Raw genomic sequence first — 18,995 nt, 5'->3', positions numbered from 1 at the left:
TCATGCCTCAGCCTCCCAAGGGCTGAAACACAGGCATATGCCACTTTGTCCAGCTCAGTAATTCCCTTGTGACTATTCCCTCTAGACATAAGCATTAGGTTCAGGAAAAGTTTTTTTATATTTTATTAGTTTTACCTGGTCTTTTTCTTTGGTAAGTTCATCAAAAAATCGCTCCGTTTCAGCGAGGGTCCTAATTTTTGCTGTATATTCAAAATCGTTACCCTGTAGTGCTGCTGGCACCGGCTTACACTGCTCAAGGCTAACTGATTTACTCTTCTCCCAGGCTTGTCGTGCAGACACTTTCTTCACTCCACTTGGCAAGGGTTCAGGACAAGAGCTATGATTAACAGGGTCATCACTGGCTTTTTCTGAATACTTTTGTTCTGTCAGAAAAGAAAGAAATTTCTTATGTTTCTTTACTAATTTGTTTAATAGACTTAGACTGAATACATATCTTGCTCAACCTCACTTCCCGAAAGGAACTGCTATATGGCATAAAACATAATGAAAAGAAGCAGCATCTTTTCTTCCTCCCCCATGCCAGTTTCTTGAGACAGAGTCTCACACTAATCCAGGCTGCTCTAGAACTCACTAATTAGCCCAAAATGACCTCGAAGTCATAGTAATCCTCCTGCTGCAGCCACCTTAGTGCTGGGATAAAAGATATGTGCCACCCTCCCCCCAGCTGAAGAATATTTACAGTTAACATTATCAGGACCTAACCAAGTGACTTCATATACCTTATAGTTTATTCCAGGTTTAAAGTTGTGAAATGAAAACTACCCACAGTCTGAGTAGCTTATCAGCTACAGTGTGAAGGGAGCTGAGCAGCACTGTCCTGCTGATGACAATCAGCACCCCACCTCTGCTTCCCAACCTGTCCATCAACACACACACAGCGAGCACACTGTGGATGCGCAAGCACAGGCCGTCTTCAGAGCTTTGCAAAGACACTGGAATCTTGAAAAACAAATGCCTCTCACTCTAACTAGTAATTTTTAGGAAAAGATACCTTCCGAGTCATCTAGAGGAAGAAACTGGAGCTGTTTCCTTGGATTGGTTTGTTGTAGTGTGGACACAGGAACAGTATCTAAATCATCCAAAAGGATATCAAATCTAGTAAATGAAGCAAGTCACTTGTGAGAAAAACATGAAGTAAGTTTTCCCAACTCACTAGAGAGCTGAGCTGGCACCCCAGAAACTCATATAGTCACACTTTCTTTTATTTTATTTTTTATTTTTTTAGCCCCCCCCCCCCCGAGACAGGGTTTCTCTGTAAGCTTTGGTGCCTAAACTGGAACTAGCTCTTGTAGACCAGGCAGGCCTTGAACTCAGAGATCCACCTGCCTCTGCCTCCAAAGTGCTGGGATCAAAGGTGTGCACCACCACCACCTGGCTATCACATATTTTCTTTAAAAAAAAAAAAAAAGCTACTTGTGTAGTTTTATTTCTTTTTTAATTTTATTTATCATGTATACAGTGTTCTAACTGCCTGTATGCCTGCAGGTTAGAAGAGGGCACCAGATCTCATTACAGATGGTTGTGAGCCACCATGTGGTTGTTGGGAATTGAACTCAGGACCTTTAGATGAGCAGGTGGTGCTCTTAACCACTGAGCCATCTCTCTAGCCCTACTTGTATGATTTTCAAAGCTGAAACTAAATGTCTTTCCTGACATGAAGTTCTATTTCCACATTAGAAACTTAAGGCACTGGCTACCATGCCTCATCCAATCTCTCTAAGAAGCTTCTGGAACAGCAGGAGAGGCATTCAGAAGGGGAAAGTGAGGCTTGCTGTGCTTAGGCCACTGGGTCTAGAACCAGGAGACGGTTCTCCCTACTTCATCACTCAGTGCTGGGCTACTTCAAGATGGGTTCACTGCATCTTGAGATAGGCACCTGCCACCCTCACACTCACCATCTGGCACCAAAATGTCCCTGTATCACACGCCTTGTCAGAAGCACAAAAAACCCTTCTACATCTAAAAATCTGAGGAGATGCTGAGGCAGCATTTAAGAGCTAGCAATGGCAAGTTTCCATAGTGAAAAATTATTTTCTCCAGGCAGTTGTGGCACATGCCTTTAATTCCAGCAATTGGGAGGTAGAGGCAGCTGGATCTCTGTGAATTCAAGGCTAGCCCTGGTCTACAGAGAGAGTTCCAGGACACTCATAGCTAAACTGAGAAACCACATCTCAAACAAACAAACAAACCTATTTTCACATATGATACTTTATGTTACATATGATATTCACATAAATGACCTAAGGCCACAGATCCCCAATGACAACTGAAGAATCAGTAATAGCTAAAGCTATATTGATGGTTCAAAATCAATAATGAGGCCAATAGAATGACTTAGTAGGTAAAGGTACTTGCCTCCAAACCTGATGCCCTGCATTCAATATCTGAAACCCACATGTTGGTAGGAGAAAATCAACTCCCACAAGTTATCCTCTGACGTGCACACACGCTCACACATGCAAACACACACAGTAAATCAATGAGATGTCTTGAAAACGAATAATTTTTTTAAATTTTAAAATTCAACAACTTTACAGAACTTACCGAATAGGACTGCTTTCATTTTTGCTAAGTAGATGACTAAATCCTGGGGACAGATTTTCTTTAGGGGATCGCTTAGGACTATAAGTCACAGTCACTGGTGTTAACATAATCTCTCTTTTTGCTAAAGAGGAAAACAGAGAAGAAATATGATTTCCACCTATATTTGTGCTGGCAGAACTTATTCCTAATTTTAAAAATAATGAAATTCGCCAGGTGGTGATAGGGCAAGCCTTTAATCTCAGCACTCAAGAAGCAGAAGCAGACATATCTCTGCAAATTTAAGGTCAATCTGGTCTACAGAGCCAAGTTCCAGGAAAGCCAGGGGTACACAGAGAAACCCTGTCTTGAAACACCAAAAAAAGAAAAGAAAACTCACCAAGGCCAGCTGGCCTGGGTCTGAAAAAGCATGGGATAAAACCGGACTTGCTGAACATAGTGGACAATGAGGACTACTGAGAACTCAAGAACAATGGCAATGGGTTTTTGATCCTACTGCACGTACTGGTTTTGGGGGAGCCTAGGCAGTTTGGATGCTCACCTTACTAGACCTGGATGGAGGTGGGTGGTCCTTGGACTTCCCACAGGTCAGGGAACCCTGATTGCTCTTCGGGCTGACGAGGGAGGGGGACTTGATGGGGGAGGGGGAGGGAAATGGGAGGCGGTGGCGGGGAGGAAGCAGAAATCTTTAATAAATAAATAAATTAAAAAAATAAAAAAAAGAAAAGAAAAAGAAAAAAAATGAAGAAAGAAATTCCATAGCAAAACTTAATGGTATTGAAGAGAACACAAAGTGAAAATAAAACAACCCATAACTCTAATATCTACAGGCAATCCCTGCTGACACTTTAGTATCCAGACTATAGTCTCAGCACTGTAGCTCAAAACTGGTTCTTCAGGATTTTAGAAGTCAAGTGGAAATAAGGCAGAACCGCTGTGCAGCAGTGCCTGCTCATGAACACAGGAGATACAGACTCCCCTGAGCGGGTACGAAAGGGGACATGAAATGTCAATGCTTAAGCTTTAGAACAGCCTGGAACTATGGGGAGGAAAAGCTAGGGAAGACAGACATCAGATATGTAAGAAGCATCTCACCTCTGTAATTTTCTCAATTAGAGCTCAAAAGAGATCAACCTGCTCTAAACTTTCAAAAGCAACTTCTTATGGTGCTAAGGACCACATCCATGCTAGGCCAGGGCTCCACCACTGAGCTACATTCCAAGCCCTTTCTGCTTTTTATTTTATTTTATTTTATTTTATTTTTATTTTAGCCTTGAATTCACGCAGTAGATCAGGCAGGCCTTGATCCTTAGCCTCCAAGACAGCTGGGATGACAAACCTCCACCACAAGCCTGGCATAAAATGAGGTATCTGTACTCAGACAATCTTATTCTCTGGTTGTTCTCAGGGACCCTGTACTCAGCATCCTCTGTTGGGGAGGAAAGCCAACTGAAAAGCCACTCCCCCCAGCCCAAAGCACACACATCTCTTACTTGGAGTGTTGGCTTTACGACTGGAGGGTGGGAGAGATGACGATCTTTGTGAAGCTGAACTCTGTCTCTTTGGTCTCTGCTGGGCACATTTCTCTGGGGAACAGCCTGTATTGACTGAAGGTTCAGTTTGCCGAGGATTCACTAATTCTGTATCAGAGAAACACAAAAAAATAAGGCAGACCTGGTTTCCACCATCTGCTCTGTCACAGCTGTTACCCTACAAGGCCCTCCACTGAGTGCACGCTCAAAGTGCATCTTCTGTCTAGGCTGTAATAGGGTCTGCACATGTCCCTCACTGTGACGACAGCAGTGCTGGGAAGGAGGCTTCCTGTCACAGCTGCACTCAGGCAAGTGCTCAGAGAACTCATCTTTAGGAAGCAGGGTACTAACTTATTTACTAGGAGACCAGCTGTAGGGTGCAGCACCACAGATCTGAGGGTGTGCCTGGCAGGTCTGAGAAGCAAGCATGACAGGAAATAGAGGACCAAGGGAGCAAGGCACAGTGGTCAACACCTGTCAGCCCAGCACTGGGGAGTGGAGGCAGATCAGAAATCAAGCTCACCCTCAGCACATAGTAAGTTCCAAGCTATGTGAAATCTTGTCTCAGAGAGAGAATGGAGGGCAAAGAGAAAAAGCTGTGGGGTGAAGAGATAGGGATAGAGGGCAGAAACAGAGAGAAGCACCTAGACCTGGGGGAAAGAACACCTTGAAAGAAATTCCTCTTACTCTCTAGAGATGCTCAGTAACCAGGAAAAAGAAGGAAGATAGGAAAAAAATTTGGTTTTTCTCTATTTTTGACACTCTGGATCCTGCTGCCTCAGCCTTTGAATGCTGGGACAATCCCCCCACCCCCCAGCCATCTTACCCCTTGTTTTATGAATATCAGATGACTGCCACAATTTCCCAACACATGCAAGTTAGACAAACAGATGTAGACAAACTCACTCTGTAGCCCAGGCAGGCTGTGATTTCAATTCCCCTACTTAGCAGATAGAAGTGGAATGATACGCCTCCACAGCCCAGCTCACATGAACCTTATTTTCCTTATGATTTTTAGTTATATGCAGGTGTGTATATCGGCATATGGGTATGTGCACATGACTGCAGGTGCCTACAGATGGTAGAGGCATCAGATCCCCTGGAACCGGAGTTAACAATTGTAAGCTACCATGTAGATGCTAGGAACTGAACCCATGTCCTCTGCAAAATCAAGTGCAGCTAACCACTGAGCCATCTCATTAGGCCTTTTAAATAACCAAATGCAATATGCAGTTCGCTTCGTATGAAAGGTACATGATATGCCAGGACAAAGATAAATTATTATTAAGGATCAGTTATCTAAGAAATGGGGTTGGAGCAGTATCATAAATCAGGACTTAATTTCATTACCTGAGAATTTTATCTTATTTTTTGAAGCAGGTTCTCACTATGGAACATGTAGACCAGGCTAGCCTCAAGCTCCTACCTCTGCCTCTGTTGGGATTAAAGACACGCACTGCCTTGCTTGGCTGAAAATTTAATTTTAAAGACTATAACATAAATTAAGGAAAACGAGCCAGATGGAGGAGGTGCACACCTTTAATCAGGGCACTCAGGAGGCAGAGATAGGCCTATGAGTTTGAGGTCAGTCTGATCTATAGAGTTATTTCCAGGACAGCCAGAACTGTTACTCAGAGAAATCCTGTCCCAAAACACAAAACAAACAAATGAACAGAAAAAGAAAGAAAGAAAGAAAGATTGATTTTTAAAAATTAAGGAAAAGGGCAGATATCTCTTCCAATATCAAATAAGGAACAAAATACTACTTAGAGGGGTTAGAAAGATGGCCCATCAGAAGTATGTACTGCTCTTGTAGAGGGCTTGGGTTCAGTTCTCAACATCCACACAGCGGCTCACAAACATTCATAATCCCAGGTTCAGAGGATCTGATACCTCCATGGGTACCAGGTTTACACAGGCACATACAAACATCCAGGCAAAACACTCATAGATGTAAAATAAAATCAATGAATCTTAAAATTAAAAAGAAAATACTTACTACTTGACGTATCCTCTTTCTCTGTCTGTGTCCCCCAATTCTTAAATATTCTTTCATCATCAAGTTCCTTTAAAGCTTTCACAATCGGTGCGTCTGGAGCATCCCTCTGCTTTTTAATCAATAAGCTTGAAGGTGAACATCCAAGGGAAGAGTCCTTTTCTGGAGGAGAATGGTATCTAAAACAGTAGCTGCAATTTTAACTGCTGTGGGCTGAACATTTGCATGTCCCTATCCCATAATGTACAGATAACAGCCTAACCTTAGCTGGAAGCATTTGGAATTGGGGGCCTTTAAAAGGAAATGAAGATCAGACAGGTCATAAGGAGGAGCCCCACAATGGGCTGGAAGGTCCTCATGAAAAGAGGGAGGGAGTCAAGCCTGATGGCACACACAGGCCTGCAACCCCAGCATTCAGGAGGCTGAAGCAGGAGGATGGTCAAGATTTTGAGAGTACACAGTTGAGCTTGCTATGTCAAGAGTGACAGGATTATCCCACTGTCCTAACAAGCCTGCACTATGCCCCTGAGCATACAGAGAAGCACTGCAGAACCTATGAAGGTAAAATATCCTTTAAAAGAAAAAAAAAAGCATTAGCCTCTCAGGGATGGGGAGATGGATCCACTGCTACAAGTGCTTTCTATACAAACAATCAAACAAAATGCCTAAACCAGGTTGAAGTTAAACTAGTAAAAAATTAATGGTCCTAGAATTCCAGCACGGGGTGGGGGTGGGGTGAAAAGCGGAAGATCAGGAGTTCGACCAAGGCATCCTGTCTACCCTCACAGCTGAGCTTTGCTGGAAGACAGTCACCCAGCTGCATCTACTCATCAACACTGTCTAGAATGGGTACCCCCTTTCCACAGCGGGGAAGCCCTACTTCTAAAAGACAGTTGAGTTGTCCACTCTCCTAATCCAGGAAGAACCTCAGGTCCATCTTCAAAGAGAAGGCAGAAACCCCAAAACAACTGTTTCTTGACCCTGCCCCCTCCACACAGCCCAACTTTTGACTAGTTCCTTTGCAGGAGACAGTTCTGTCTCTATGAAAGCACTCCTCAACCGACCTCAGCGGTTCTCTCACCCAGGAACACGGGATTCCTCCAGCTGATTATCTGTCTTCCTGGTGTCCAGAGGCTGCCCAGTAAAAATGGAATACTCTGCTCCTGGAATCAGCCACTTCCTCCTACTGACATCTGAGGTCGCCAGTGTGCTGTAAGGAAACATTCCATGGCATCACAAAGTTTGCACTTCAATTTTAAGAAAACTTATGTATATAAAACGTTGGTGGATGTTTTGTCTGCGCATATGTGTGTTGGTGCCCAACAAGATCAAAACAGGGCATTAGATGCCCTGGGACTGGATTTAGAGATAACTATGAGCCACCATATAGGTGCTGGGAATTGAATTCAGGTCTTCTGGAAGAGCAACTAGTGCTTTTAACCACAGAGCCATCTTTCCAACCCCACCCCCCCCGCCTTGCACTTCAACTTAGAATGTTTATATCAGAACAACCCATTCCCAAGTTTGACTTACATATTTGCACAGTGACTTAGAAACCACATATGGGCAACCTATACTTGAAAAAAATGGATCTTATTTTAAAGGTTTCTGGCTGTCTTGGAACTCACTTTATAAAACCAGGCTGGCCTTGAACTCAGGGATCCATCTGTCACTGCCTCCTGAGTGCTGGGATTAAAGGCACACAACCTCCCTTGATTTTCACTTTAACCCCAGGTCACTCTTATCCTTAAAAAGATCTCTTGGTGAGCTGGGACCTGCCCCAGGGCCTTGTGTACTGTTAAGCAGGCTCTTGGCCACAGCTACACCCCAGGCCCTTCCCTCAATTTTTAAATGAAGAAACATTTTGAACATTCTTAGAAAATCACAGAAAATACAACGAGCACCCACCTACCTACTCTTGGTTTTAACAGATGCTTAGATCTTGGCCATATTTGTTTTTAATTGTGAGACATAACATTGTATACATATGTATAGCTGCGTTTGTTAAACAAGGGCACACTATCCACACCCTTCAATACGTCTTCTCTGCAACAGCATGTTCATGATTTATTCATGTTTGCATGCAGAGCTGTCAGTCATTTCTCCTGTCTGATTGTGTCTCCTGATGGTAGATGCTGTTTCAACAATGCTACAATTAACATGTGGAAGAAGTGACCTAAATTTCCAAAAACACAACCATAAAATATGGGGTGCAGCCATCACCTTCAGTCTTCTGACAAATCATCCTCAGACAAGCGCTATCGCCTGTAGTCAGCCATTGGTGTCTGGGTTCCTTTCTTCACCTTTGCCAAACTTTGGAACAAATTAAGTCTGGCCTGTCTGATAATGGGAATGGTACATACTATTACTTTAATTGGCATTTTCCTGGTTTCTTAGGACAATAAGCATCTTTTCACTGCTATTGGCTGTTTTCTGTTTCTGTGCAGCTTCACATCCTGTCACCATTTTTCTGTGGAGAAAATTGTCTCTTTCTTACTGAGTTGTGATAGATATTTTGTAATCTGAATACTCATCCTTTATTTTTCTTGTTCATTAAAATAAAAGTCACACACAGGCACAGACACACATATGAACGAGCCAGTGAGATGGCTCAGTAGATTTTGGTGTAATATTTTCAGGTTACTTTACGAATAACAGAAGAAACACGGCTTACCTGGAAAGCATGCAAACTTGACTTGGTATAGACTTAAAAGAACATTTGGGGGGCTGGAGAGATGGCTCAGTGGTTAAGAGCATTGCCTGCTCTTCCAAAGGACCCGAGTTCGATTCCTAGCAACCACATGGTGGCTCACAACCATCTGTAAAGAGGTCTGGCGCCCTCTTCTGGCCTTCAGGCATACACACAGACAGAAAATTGTATACATAATAAATAAATAAATATTTTTAAAAAAAAGAAAAAAAAGAACATTTGGTTATCTTATAATGTGGAAGGATCATTGACATACAAAGACCCTAGTAAACTGTATTTCCCAAATAAATGCTTATGGATTTTCTTTTTCAGAAATTTACTTTGTTTATAGATGTATGTATTGGGGAGGGTATGCACATGCCATGGAGCACTTGGGAAGCTCAAAGTACAACTTGCAGGAGTTGGTTTTCTCCTTCCACCATGTGGGTCCGGGGTTCAAATTCATTTCAGGCTTAGCGGCAAGGGCCTTTACCCACTGAGCCATCTCACCAACCCCAGCCATCAGCACTTTGGAAAAAAAAAAGTATTCTATTTCTTCCTCAAACAGTTTTTTACTGTTCTATATCATACTCTTAAAATTAATACAAATTGACAGTCCAGATGAGACATCTGTAACACCTTTTTCTACAAAAGGCAAAAGAAAAAAATATTATTCTAGGTTTTACAGGATAAACAATATTCATCACCAACTACTCAACTTCATTGTTGTCATGCAAAAGCTGGAAGATGGTATGTAAACGAATCAGTTTTTTTCTTCCTTACATCAATATCAAAATATAGATAGCCCTTTAGCCCTAGCTGACCTAGAACTCATGATATAGATCAAGCTGGCCTTGAATTCAGAGATCTGCCTGTCTCTGCCTCCTGAGTGCTGGGATTAAAGACATGCCCCAAATATTCTTTTTCTTTTTTCTTCTTTTTTTTATTTTGATTTTTCGAGACAGGGTTTCTCAGTGTAACAGCCCTAGATGTCCTGGAACTAGCTCTATAGACCAAGCTGGCCTTGAACTCAGACATTCGCCTGCCTATGCCTCCCAAGTGCCGGGATTAAAGGTGTGCACCACCACCACCTGGTTCCCAAATATTTCTTTTGCATGTATGTATATTCACATGCCAAAGGACAACTTCAGATGTCATCCTCAAAAAGGTTGTTCACCTCCTTTGAGACAGGGCCTTTCATTGCCTTGGAATTCAATTAGGTTAGAGTGACAGCCAGCGAGTACCAGGAATCCTCCTATCTCCAACTTCCCAGTGCTAGAATTAAAAGAGACACTATCACATCTGGCATTTTTAAATTTTATTATTTTATTTTATATGCATGAGTGTTTTTGTCTGCCTGTATGTCTATGTACCATATGCATGCCTGAGAAAAGGGTGTCAGCTCTCCTAGAACTAAAATTACAGACCTTTGTGAACCGTCATGTGGATGCCCAGGTCCTCTGAAGGAGACACCAGTGCTCTTAACTGCTGAGCCCTTTCTCCAGTCCCACACCTAGCATTTTCATGTGGGCTCTGGGGCTCGAACTCAGGCCCTTTAGCTTGTAAAGTAAGTGTTTTACCAACTGAGCCACAAAAGTCCCAGTCCTGACCAAATACTTCAAATTCCTCAGTCATACACATCACAAAACATGATGGTGTAGCCTGGCTTGGCCTAAAGGCTACAGTCTGCCAAGCCTTCCTTTCACACACGACCACCCCGAATAAGCATATCACAATATATACACTTCCAGCTGCTCGATGTGCAGGCTGTCTTCAACATACCTCAAACACTTCTCTCACTATCCACACTCTCCTGAGTCAAAGAAGCCCCCAGCTTGTGAATCCAAGAGGCCTTGTCAGTCCTTGCTCTAACTGATGGCTGCTTCAATTTCCCTCCTGACTTCCAGCAGGAGTTTCACAGGCTCCTTTGCCAAACTCCTCTACCCAGAACAGAAGTAGGGTTCCTGGGAGCTCTGTCCTATGCCCACTCCCATTGACACTCAGTTCCTATCAATCCTGTGGCTGTAAGCACCACTGGCGAATAACTGACTCCAACATTGTACCTCCAACTTAGGAGTTTGGATCTCCAAGCCTAAGTTTACTATTGCCCACTTGATTTCTGCTTCAAGTCCGTGGGAATCCCAAGCAAACATTCCCATGCCAGGCACTCTGATCTTGTTTTCAGTTCAACACATGGCAGCCTTTGGTGTTCTCGATCTCTTGCCTCACCAGCCAAGACACAACAATGTTCTGTGGATTACACCTCCAAAACCTTTCAAATTCTTTTTTCTTGTAATTAAAAATATTATTCTTATTACACTTATTTATTTTGTGTGTGCACAGACATGCTGCGGTGCATGTGTAGAAGTGATAGGACAACTTCTGAAGTTGGCTCTCTTCCACCATGAGGACGTGAGACCTGGTAGCAAGCACCTCTGTACACTGAGCTGCCTCCCTGGCCTCATTCTTACGGATCCAGATACCTAGAAACCTGCTCTCCTCGCACTGAAATGGCCTAACTCATCTACTGTTTCCATGCTCTCCTGTTTCATCTCTTTTTTTTCATGGCAAGAATTTTAAAAAAGCAAAAGTCAGATGGCATTGTTTTCTAATAAAAATCTTCAGGGGACAAGATCACGGCTCGATACATAAGGTACTTACCTCAAAAGACTAATGGCCTGGGTTTGAGCCGTGGAGTCCATGTAAAGGTAGAAACAAAGAACTGATTCCAGAAAGTTATCCTCTAGCCTCCATGTAAACAATGGCAAATGGACACAACACACACATACACATAACACACACACACAAATAATATAGATCTTTAAAATCCTTGTCAGACACAATGGCACATGCCTTTAATTCCAGCACTCAGGATAAAGAAGTAGAAGGACCCCAGCAGCCAACTCTACATAGTAAGTTCTAGGATAGCCAGGACTACACAGACAGACCCTACCCCCAAAAATCTAAAATAAAATAAAAATCTTTGAGAGGATTCTCAATAGACTTAGGGTAAAATCCAAATGCCTGATGGTGATTAGAAAGTTCACGGAGGCTGCATAACTTCCTGCTGTGGCTGTCTAAGCCATGCATCATGGCATAAATATCAACGTCCCCTACAGGCTCGTGTGCTTTCACAGCTGGTCCTGAGATGGTGGCACTGTTTGGGAGATTATGGAACCTCAGGGAACCTCAGGGGTATGGGGCCTAGCTGGTGGGAAGAGGTCACTGGGGTCAGGCCTTTGAAGGCCATACACTCACTCTGCCTCCTGCCTGTAACAGTATGAATTAACAGCACCCACAAAATTCTAGCACCTCGCATCCCAACCCACTGAGAGACTCCCCTCCTACCCAACCTTATGCCTCTTCTTTTGCTTATTCTCAGAAATTCAGTTTTTACCTTTGGTTTGGTTTGGTTTATGTTTTTATTTGTCTGAGACTAGGTCTTACATAGCCTAGGATTGGTATCAACTGGATGACCCTGAACTGCTAATCTTCCTATATCCACCTCCCAAGAGCTGGGCCTGTAAGTGCATACACCACCACATCTACTGTTTTAAGACTTATTAATTTTTAAATTGTGAGGTGGGTACACATGCATGTCTTGGCACACATGTGGAAGTCAGAAGGCAACTTTTAGGAGTTGCTTCTTTCCTTCTACCATGTGGGTTTAAGCTCAGGTCATCATACTTTGTGGCAATTGTCTTTACCTGCTGAGACAAATCATAGGTTTCTTTCCTTTGTGTGTGTGTGTGTGAAGCAGAAACCATAAAACAAACCAAGGCTGCGTCCCACACTTGAGGGTTTTCTTTTTTTTTTTTTAAATATTTATTTATTTATTTATTATATACAATATTCTGGTGCTGGAAGAGGGCACCAGACCTCTTTACAGATGGTTGTGAGCCACCATGTGGTTGCTGGGAATTGAACTCAGGACCTTTGGAAGAGCAGGCAATGCTCTTAACCACTGAACCATCTCTCCAGCCCCGAGGGTTTTCTTCATTTTTCTTTCCTTTCCTTTTTTTTTTTTTTTTTTTTTTTTGGTTTTTCGAGACAGGGTTTCTCTGTGGTTTTGGAGCCTGTCCTGGAACTAGCTCTTGTAGACCAGGGTGGTCTTGAACTCAAAGAGATCTGCCTGCCTCTGCCTCCAGAGTGCTGGGATTAAAGGTGTGCACCACCACCACCCGGCCCTTCCTTTCTTTTTTTCTTTTTTCTGAGACAAGGTCTCTTATGTAACTCTGGCTGTCTTGGAACTCACTATGTAGACCAGGCTGGCCTTGAATTCAGAGACCCACCTGCCTCTGCCACCCACGTACACCACTACTCCCAACTATTTCTCTTCTTTTCAAAGATCTGGGCGGCAGGGCGATGTCTTCTACACCCATCAGAAAAAAATGATGAGGTTCAGGTTGTAGGAGGACACTACAAAGGGCAGCAGATTAGCAAATCAGTCAAGTTTATAAAAAAAAAAAAATATGGGGCTGGAGAGATGGCTCAGTGGTTAAGAGCATTGCCTGCTCTTCTAAAGGTCATGAGTTCAATTCCCGGCAACCACATGGTGGTTCATAACCATTTGTAATGAGGTCTGCTGCCCTCTTCTGGTCTGCAGACATACACACAGACAGAATATTGTATACTGTATACATAATAAATAAATAAATATTTTTAAAAAAAATATGCTATTCACATTGATGTTTGCCGTTTTGTTTTAGAGACAGGGTCTCTCTATGTAGCCCTGGCTGGAATGAAACTTGCTATGCAGACTAGTCTCAAACTCAAAGAGATCAACCTGCTTCTGCCTCTAAATACTGAGATTAAAGAGGCATATGCCACCATGCCCAGCTGTCATCCACATTGAAATGGGACAGTGGAGAGTAGGTTAATGGAACAATTGTCCATATGGGCATTTATCTCAGCAAAGAACAAGGAACACAAAAAGATTCTGGAACGGAGAGCCAAATCTCACCAAGCAGGAAAATGATGGAAAGCAAATAGAAGGAAGAAACACTTGAAAAGACATAGAAATAAAATAATCTCATCTATAACTCTCATTAAAAATGGCTTAGGGCTGGAGAGACGGTTCAGAGAATAAAGGTGCTCATAGATCATTCACAGGGACCTGAGTTTAGCTCCTAGGACCCATGTCAGGTGGCTCACAGCTTCCAGGAACTCTAACTCCAGGAACTTGTCACCTGCTTTTGGACTCAAGTTCATATACCCACACAGACACATACTTAAAAAACAATAGAAATAAATCTTTTTAAAAAGTTGCCTAGGGGCTGGAGAGATGGCTCAGTGGTTAAGAGCATTGCCTGCTCTTCCAAAGGACCCGAGTTCGATTCCCAGCAACCACATGGTGGCTCACAACCATCTGTAAAGAGGTCTGGCGCCCTCTTCTGGCCTTCAGGCATACACACAGACAGAAAATTGTATACATAATAAATAAATAAATAAATAAATAAATAAATAAATAAAGTTGCCTACATGGAAAAAGAAGGTCTTTTAAAAAGTAAGAGATGTGGAGAGCACTGGAGACACCGCATCAAGAACACAGTGCCCACCTAACTCTGCTTTTCTAAGCCCTGAAACTGCTTCTTTATAGGGATCTGATGACATCCAGCGACTGTGACTTTAATGCACATCTATGACCATAAGGATATTTAGCTCTGGCTTCCTAATTAACAGAGGTCTCATTAGAGGCACACACTAAGCCTTGTTGCAAGGACACTATGTGAAGTCACTTACTTGGCCCGGGGTGGCCTCGTGGGACCTTTAGCGCTGTGACGAAGACTCAGCATATTCTCATGTTCTACTTGTTTCACCTGAGCTTCAAGTTTTGAGATCATCCTAGATCAAAAACAATAAGACAAACACATTACCACAGATTGAAAACGGAGCTAAACTACCAGGTGTTACTTAATTGTCCCTCTTTAGGAAGGCAATAATAGCCTGCTCTCCAGAAACTTCATTCACAGTAAAATGGCACCATTAAACTTTGAAAAGCTAAAAGAAATAAAAGGGTGTTGGGGACAGGGGAATAAGCAGGACAGCAAGGACACTGGCCTCTGCAAAGCCACATTGCCTAGACTATCACAAAGGAAGGAAGGATAAGCAGGCATCTATGAAGTATGCAGGACAGAAATTAAATTTAAAAATCAGCATCCTAATTTTGATGAGGCAAAAGCTAGACTATTCCTAATAACTCTCACCCCACAGATGAGGCAGCAATTCATCTCATTTGTTCCATGTTCAGAAGCAAAAGCCTCCCTTTGATTCTCTCCACAGAAGATAACTACCCCAAACAACTGTTTCCAATTAGCATGGCCCTCCTTTTCTTTGAATGTATTAATTTGATTCATTTATGTCAGTTAGTGTGTGAGTGTGCTCGAGTATGTGAGTATAAACTAGTCACTGTGGGTATGTGGAAGTCAGAGGCCAACTCTCAGGAGTCAGTTCTCTCCTGCTACCTTGTGGGATCTGGGGATTGAACTCAAGTTGTCGGGTATGTATACAAGTGCTCATCTGCCCCTCTTTCCTTGCTTTTAAACTTGTGTACAGGGGCCAGCAAAAGGGACTTCCACTAAGCTTGAGAAGGAACGGCTCTAACATGACAGGTAATCCTTCTAACACGGCAGGTAGTTGGCACATCTAGACATTTCGCTATTCTGCTCTGTGTAAATCCTTCACATTGCAGTACATTTCTAAACTTAGGGTATTATTTGATCCAAAGGTAACTATTAAAAATATGTGTGGAAACTAATATATATATATATATATATATATATATATATATATATATATATTTTAAAAAAAATTAGTGTTAATAATGTGTATGGATACATGTCTTTGTGTAAGCATGTGCCATGGGTGCAGGAACAGAGGCTAAGAGAGGAAGCTGAATTCCCTGGAGCTGGAGTTATAGGAGGTTGTGATGTACCTTACAAGGGTGCTAGAAACTGAACTCATGTGCTCTGGAAGAGTACAGTGTGCTCTTAATCACTGAGCCATCTCTCCAGTCCAAATTAAGATATTTATAATCATTTGCAATATAGATCATTTATGATTGTTGCTACCTATTCAAGATCATTAAGTCTCTAAACCAGGTATTTTTTGTTGTTTTAGTTTGGTTTTCAAGAAAGGCTTTCTCTGTGTAGCCCTGACTGGCTTCAAACTCACTGAGATCCACTTGCCTCTGCCTCCTGAGTGCTAGGATTAAAGACATGTGTCACTACACCTGATCCAAGCCAAGTCTTTTAGGAAGTGGATTCCCACAAACATATTGAGAATTTCATTTTCTTTTGGAGTGCAAGAGAAACACAGTGAAACAGACTGCTTCTTCCAATTCCTTCTAGAAGTTACCATTCAGACTTCTCATTATACCCCCCCCAAAAGCATGATGTCTGGAGAAATGCATGCACCTGACTCAACCTCTGTAGTGATATTTCATTTATATTTTAATAAATAAAGCATGCCTGAAGGCCAGAACACAAAACAGTCACACTAATCAGCCATACAGGCCAGGCAACGGTGACACACTTTTAACCCTAGTAGCCACACTAGTTTTCCATAGACAGAACAGTGGTGGTGCATGCCTTTAATTCCAGCACTAGAAAGGAATATAAGGCAGGTTAAGACATGAACTCGCTCTCTTTCTTTCAGTCTGAAGATTTCATAGAGGTAAGAGCTCTCTAGTGGCTCTTTGCTTTTCTGATCTTCAGGTTGAACTCAAATATCTGTCTCTGGGTTTTAATTATTCATGCTACATATGGTGCCCAACGTTTAGGGTACAAATTTCTGAAAAAGCCATTTGCCTGTCACTTTTTAGTCATTAGTACAAGCCAGAGCTGTATGTTTCAGTCTCACCCAGCTAGGCTTTCTTTTCTTTTTTCCCCAAGAATCTGAGAGAATTGGAGATGTTCCTGTTGTATATGTAGCTTCTCTGAAATAGTCTCCAGCTAACACCCAAACTCCAGAAGTATCTGGGCTCCAAATGCCACAGGAAATCACCGGCCCTACACTGGCTAGTTCTGCCTTCAGGAAACCTCCCTCCACATGTGCTTCCCCCTGCCCCAATGTTTTCTCAGACAGCCGGCTCACTCGCTTGCTTTCTCTCTCCTCTCCACCCCCCTTCTCTCTGTGTCTCTCTCCCTACCACTCTCTACCATGGGTTGCAGGCTCTCCCAGAACCTCTTCTCAGGCAGCTGCCAAACTAGGTAGCTGTCTTGAAATCCACTCAGACTCTTAATGTTTTACGCGGCAGCAACAAGCCTCACATCTTCATCAACATCACTGGTACATTTGGAAAGACAATTAGGATTTTTCTTTGTTTGTTTGTTTGTTTTGAGACAGGGTTTCTCTATGTAACTTTGGTGCCTGTCATGGAACTTGCTCTTGTAGACCAGACTGGCCTCGAACTCACAGAGATCTGCCTGCCTTTGCCTCCCAAGCTGGGATTAAAGGCATGCGCCACCACTGCCCAGCTGACAATTGGGAATTCTTAAAGAGAATGGTTAAAAGAGGTTTCTTCCCACATTAAAAAATGGGAAAAAAAAACATTACAATGGAGGGATTTATGTCTCTGTAAGATAATATGCTAGACAGTTTGAAACCAGAATGGTTAAATGGAGAGGAGATCTAATTTAGATGGAATTTATGTAATTTCAATTGTAAACATTATCAGCTTTATCATTTTTATTGTATCACTAAAGAAGTTGGTTAATCTGAGGGCCTTCGAAAAACTTAATAAAACAGATCCCAGAGATATTCAAATCCAGACAGAGGAATTTAATGGAAAACCAATTTCAGCGTTACATTTTAAGAACAGAGAGGAACATCCTAAGGTTTTCTTTTTTTTTTTTTTCATCCTAAGGTTTTCAAACCAACTTTAATACTTTCAGTAACTTTACAGGAATTGCCAAATGATAGAGAGTAAGAGCTGCATGGACTCCTGTGCCAATGTGAGATTTAAGGAGATTCAAGGAAGCAATAGTCTTATGTGGCATGCATTCATCTTTTGTGAAGCAAATGTTAAACTCATGGTCAGTTTGTAATAGAATTATCCCTAAAGACTGAAAAGAATTGGTTAAACATGTTTTAGAGCCTGGTCCACAATTACAGTGGCATACCTGGTTCAGAGAAGAGGCCAAGAATATTGAACAGAGTAAAGCTAGAGGTATGGAAATCTCCAAAGATCAAATTCTTGAAGAAGGAAACTATGCTACTGTAGAAAGACAATCTCTCAATGATGGTTACATGGTGGCTTTATGCCATGTAGCAGTTTTGAATGCCTGGGACAGAATTGAAGAAGCAGAAGAAAAGACTGAATCATTTACTCAAGCCATACATGGCCCCAAAAGAAACCTTCACAGATTTCTTATAAAGACTGACATCAGCAGTAAATAGAATAATACCTATTTCAGAAGCTAGACAAATAATAATTGAATCTCTGGCTTTTGAAAATGCCAATTGTCTATACAAAAAGATAATTAGGCCATTGAAGGCAAGACCAGCACCTTTGGAGAAATGGATTCAAGATACAATTAATATTAAATCTCATGAACATGATGATGCATGGATAGGAGAAGTGATTTCTAGAGATTTGAAGAAAAATAGAAATGTCAAGTGTTATAATTATGGCACACAAGGTCACCATAAAAGGGACTGTAGACAGGATGTTCCTAGAAACAATGTTTTTTCAAAGAATAAACCATTTAGAAGGCCCCTCCCTTGTGGATTATGCAGAAGGTGTGGCAAAGGCAGGCACTGAACTAATGAATGTAGGTCAAGGAACATTCAAGGTAATCTTTTGTTGTTGTGGAAGTTCTGTGTAGGGCGGCCTCTCACAGGCTCCCATGTCCAATGCAGTTCAATTACTTCCTACCATTGTAGAGGAAATTCCTTGCCAGAGCAATTAAAGAACTTAATGCCTATTTTAAGAAACCATATTGCTCTGGATGATAGAACAGCTATAGAAGAGAAAACAAAATATTCAAGAGAAACCATAAAGTGAGTATTTTGGCAAACTTCTGTAAATAAACAAAGACCAAAATTAAAATTACGAATAAATAATGTTGTCGTTGAAGGTCTGATAGACACAGGTGCGGATATAACAATAATTTCATCAGACTCTTGACATACTAACTGGCCTCTTCAAGATCTAAATGTTCAGTTTTGAGGGATCAGAACTTTATCTCAGGTAAAGCAGAACATGAAATGGGCT

At 42.0% G+C, this 18,995-nt stretch overlaps 1 protein-coding gene across 3 annotated transcripts in view; it reads right to left on the bottom strand.

Annotated features, from left to right (window-relative positions):
* Mphosph9 (M-phase phosphoprotein 9) overlaps positions 1 to 18,995 on the bottom strand; it is a 70,359-nt gene that overhangs the window by 5,178 nt on the left and 46,186 nt on the right. For 2 of the 3 annotated variants that reach the window (XM_041648857.1, XM_041648859.1), the window contains exons 15-21: positions 14,522 to 14,623; positions 7,172 to 7,300; positions 6,094 to 6,269; positions 4,056 to 4,202; positions 2,566 to 2,686; positions 1,013 to 1,116; positions 136 to 383 (exon numbers count right to left, since the gene is read on the bottom strand). In XM_041648857.1, the coding sequence (XP_041504791.1) occupies positions 136 to 383; positions 1,013 to 1,116; positions 2,566 to 2,686; positions 4,056 to 4,202; positions 6,094 to 6,269; positions 7,172 to 7,300; positions 14,522 to 14,623 (1,027 nt within the window). Of the gene's footprint in view, positions 1 to 135; positions 384 to 1,012; positions 1,117 to 2,565; positions 2,687 to 4,055; positions 4,203 to 6,093; positions 6,270 to 7,171; positions 7,301 to 14,521; positions 14,624 to 18,995 lie in introns of those variants that run through there. The other variant, XM_041648860.1, reaches the window with a different exon arrangement.

This window comes from Microtus oregoni, unplaced genomic scaffold (genome assembly GCF_018167655.1).
Source record: "Microtus oregoni isolate MIOR12 unplaced genomic scaffold, Mior012 000003F_ref0000135, whole genome shotgun sequence".
NCBI lineage: Eukaryota > Metazoa > Chordata > Mammalia > Rodentia > Cricetidae > Microtus > Microtus oregoni.
This window is presented reverse-complemented; position numbering and strand designations above follow the sequence as displayed.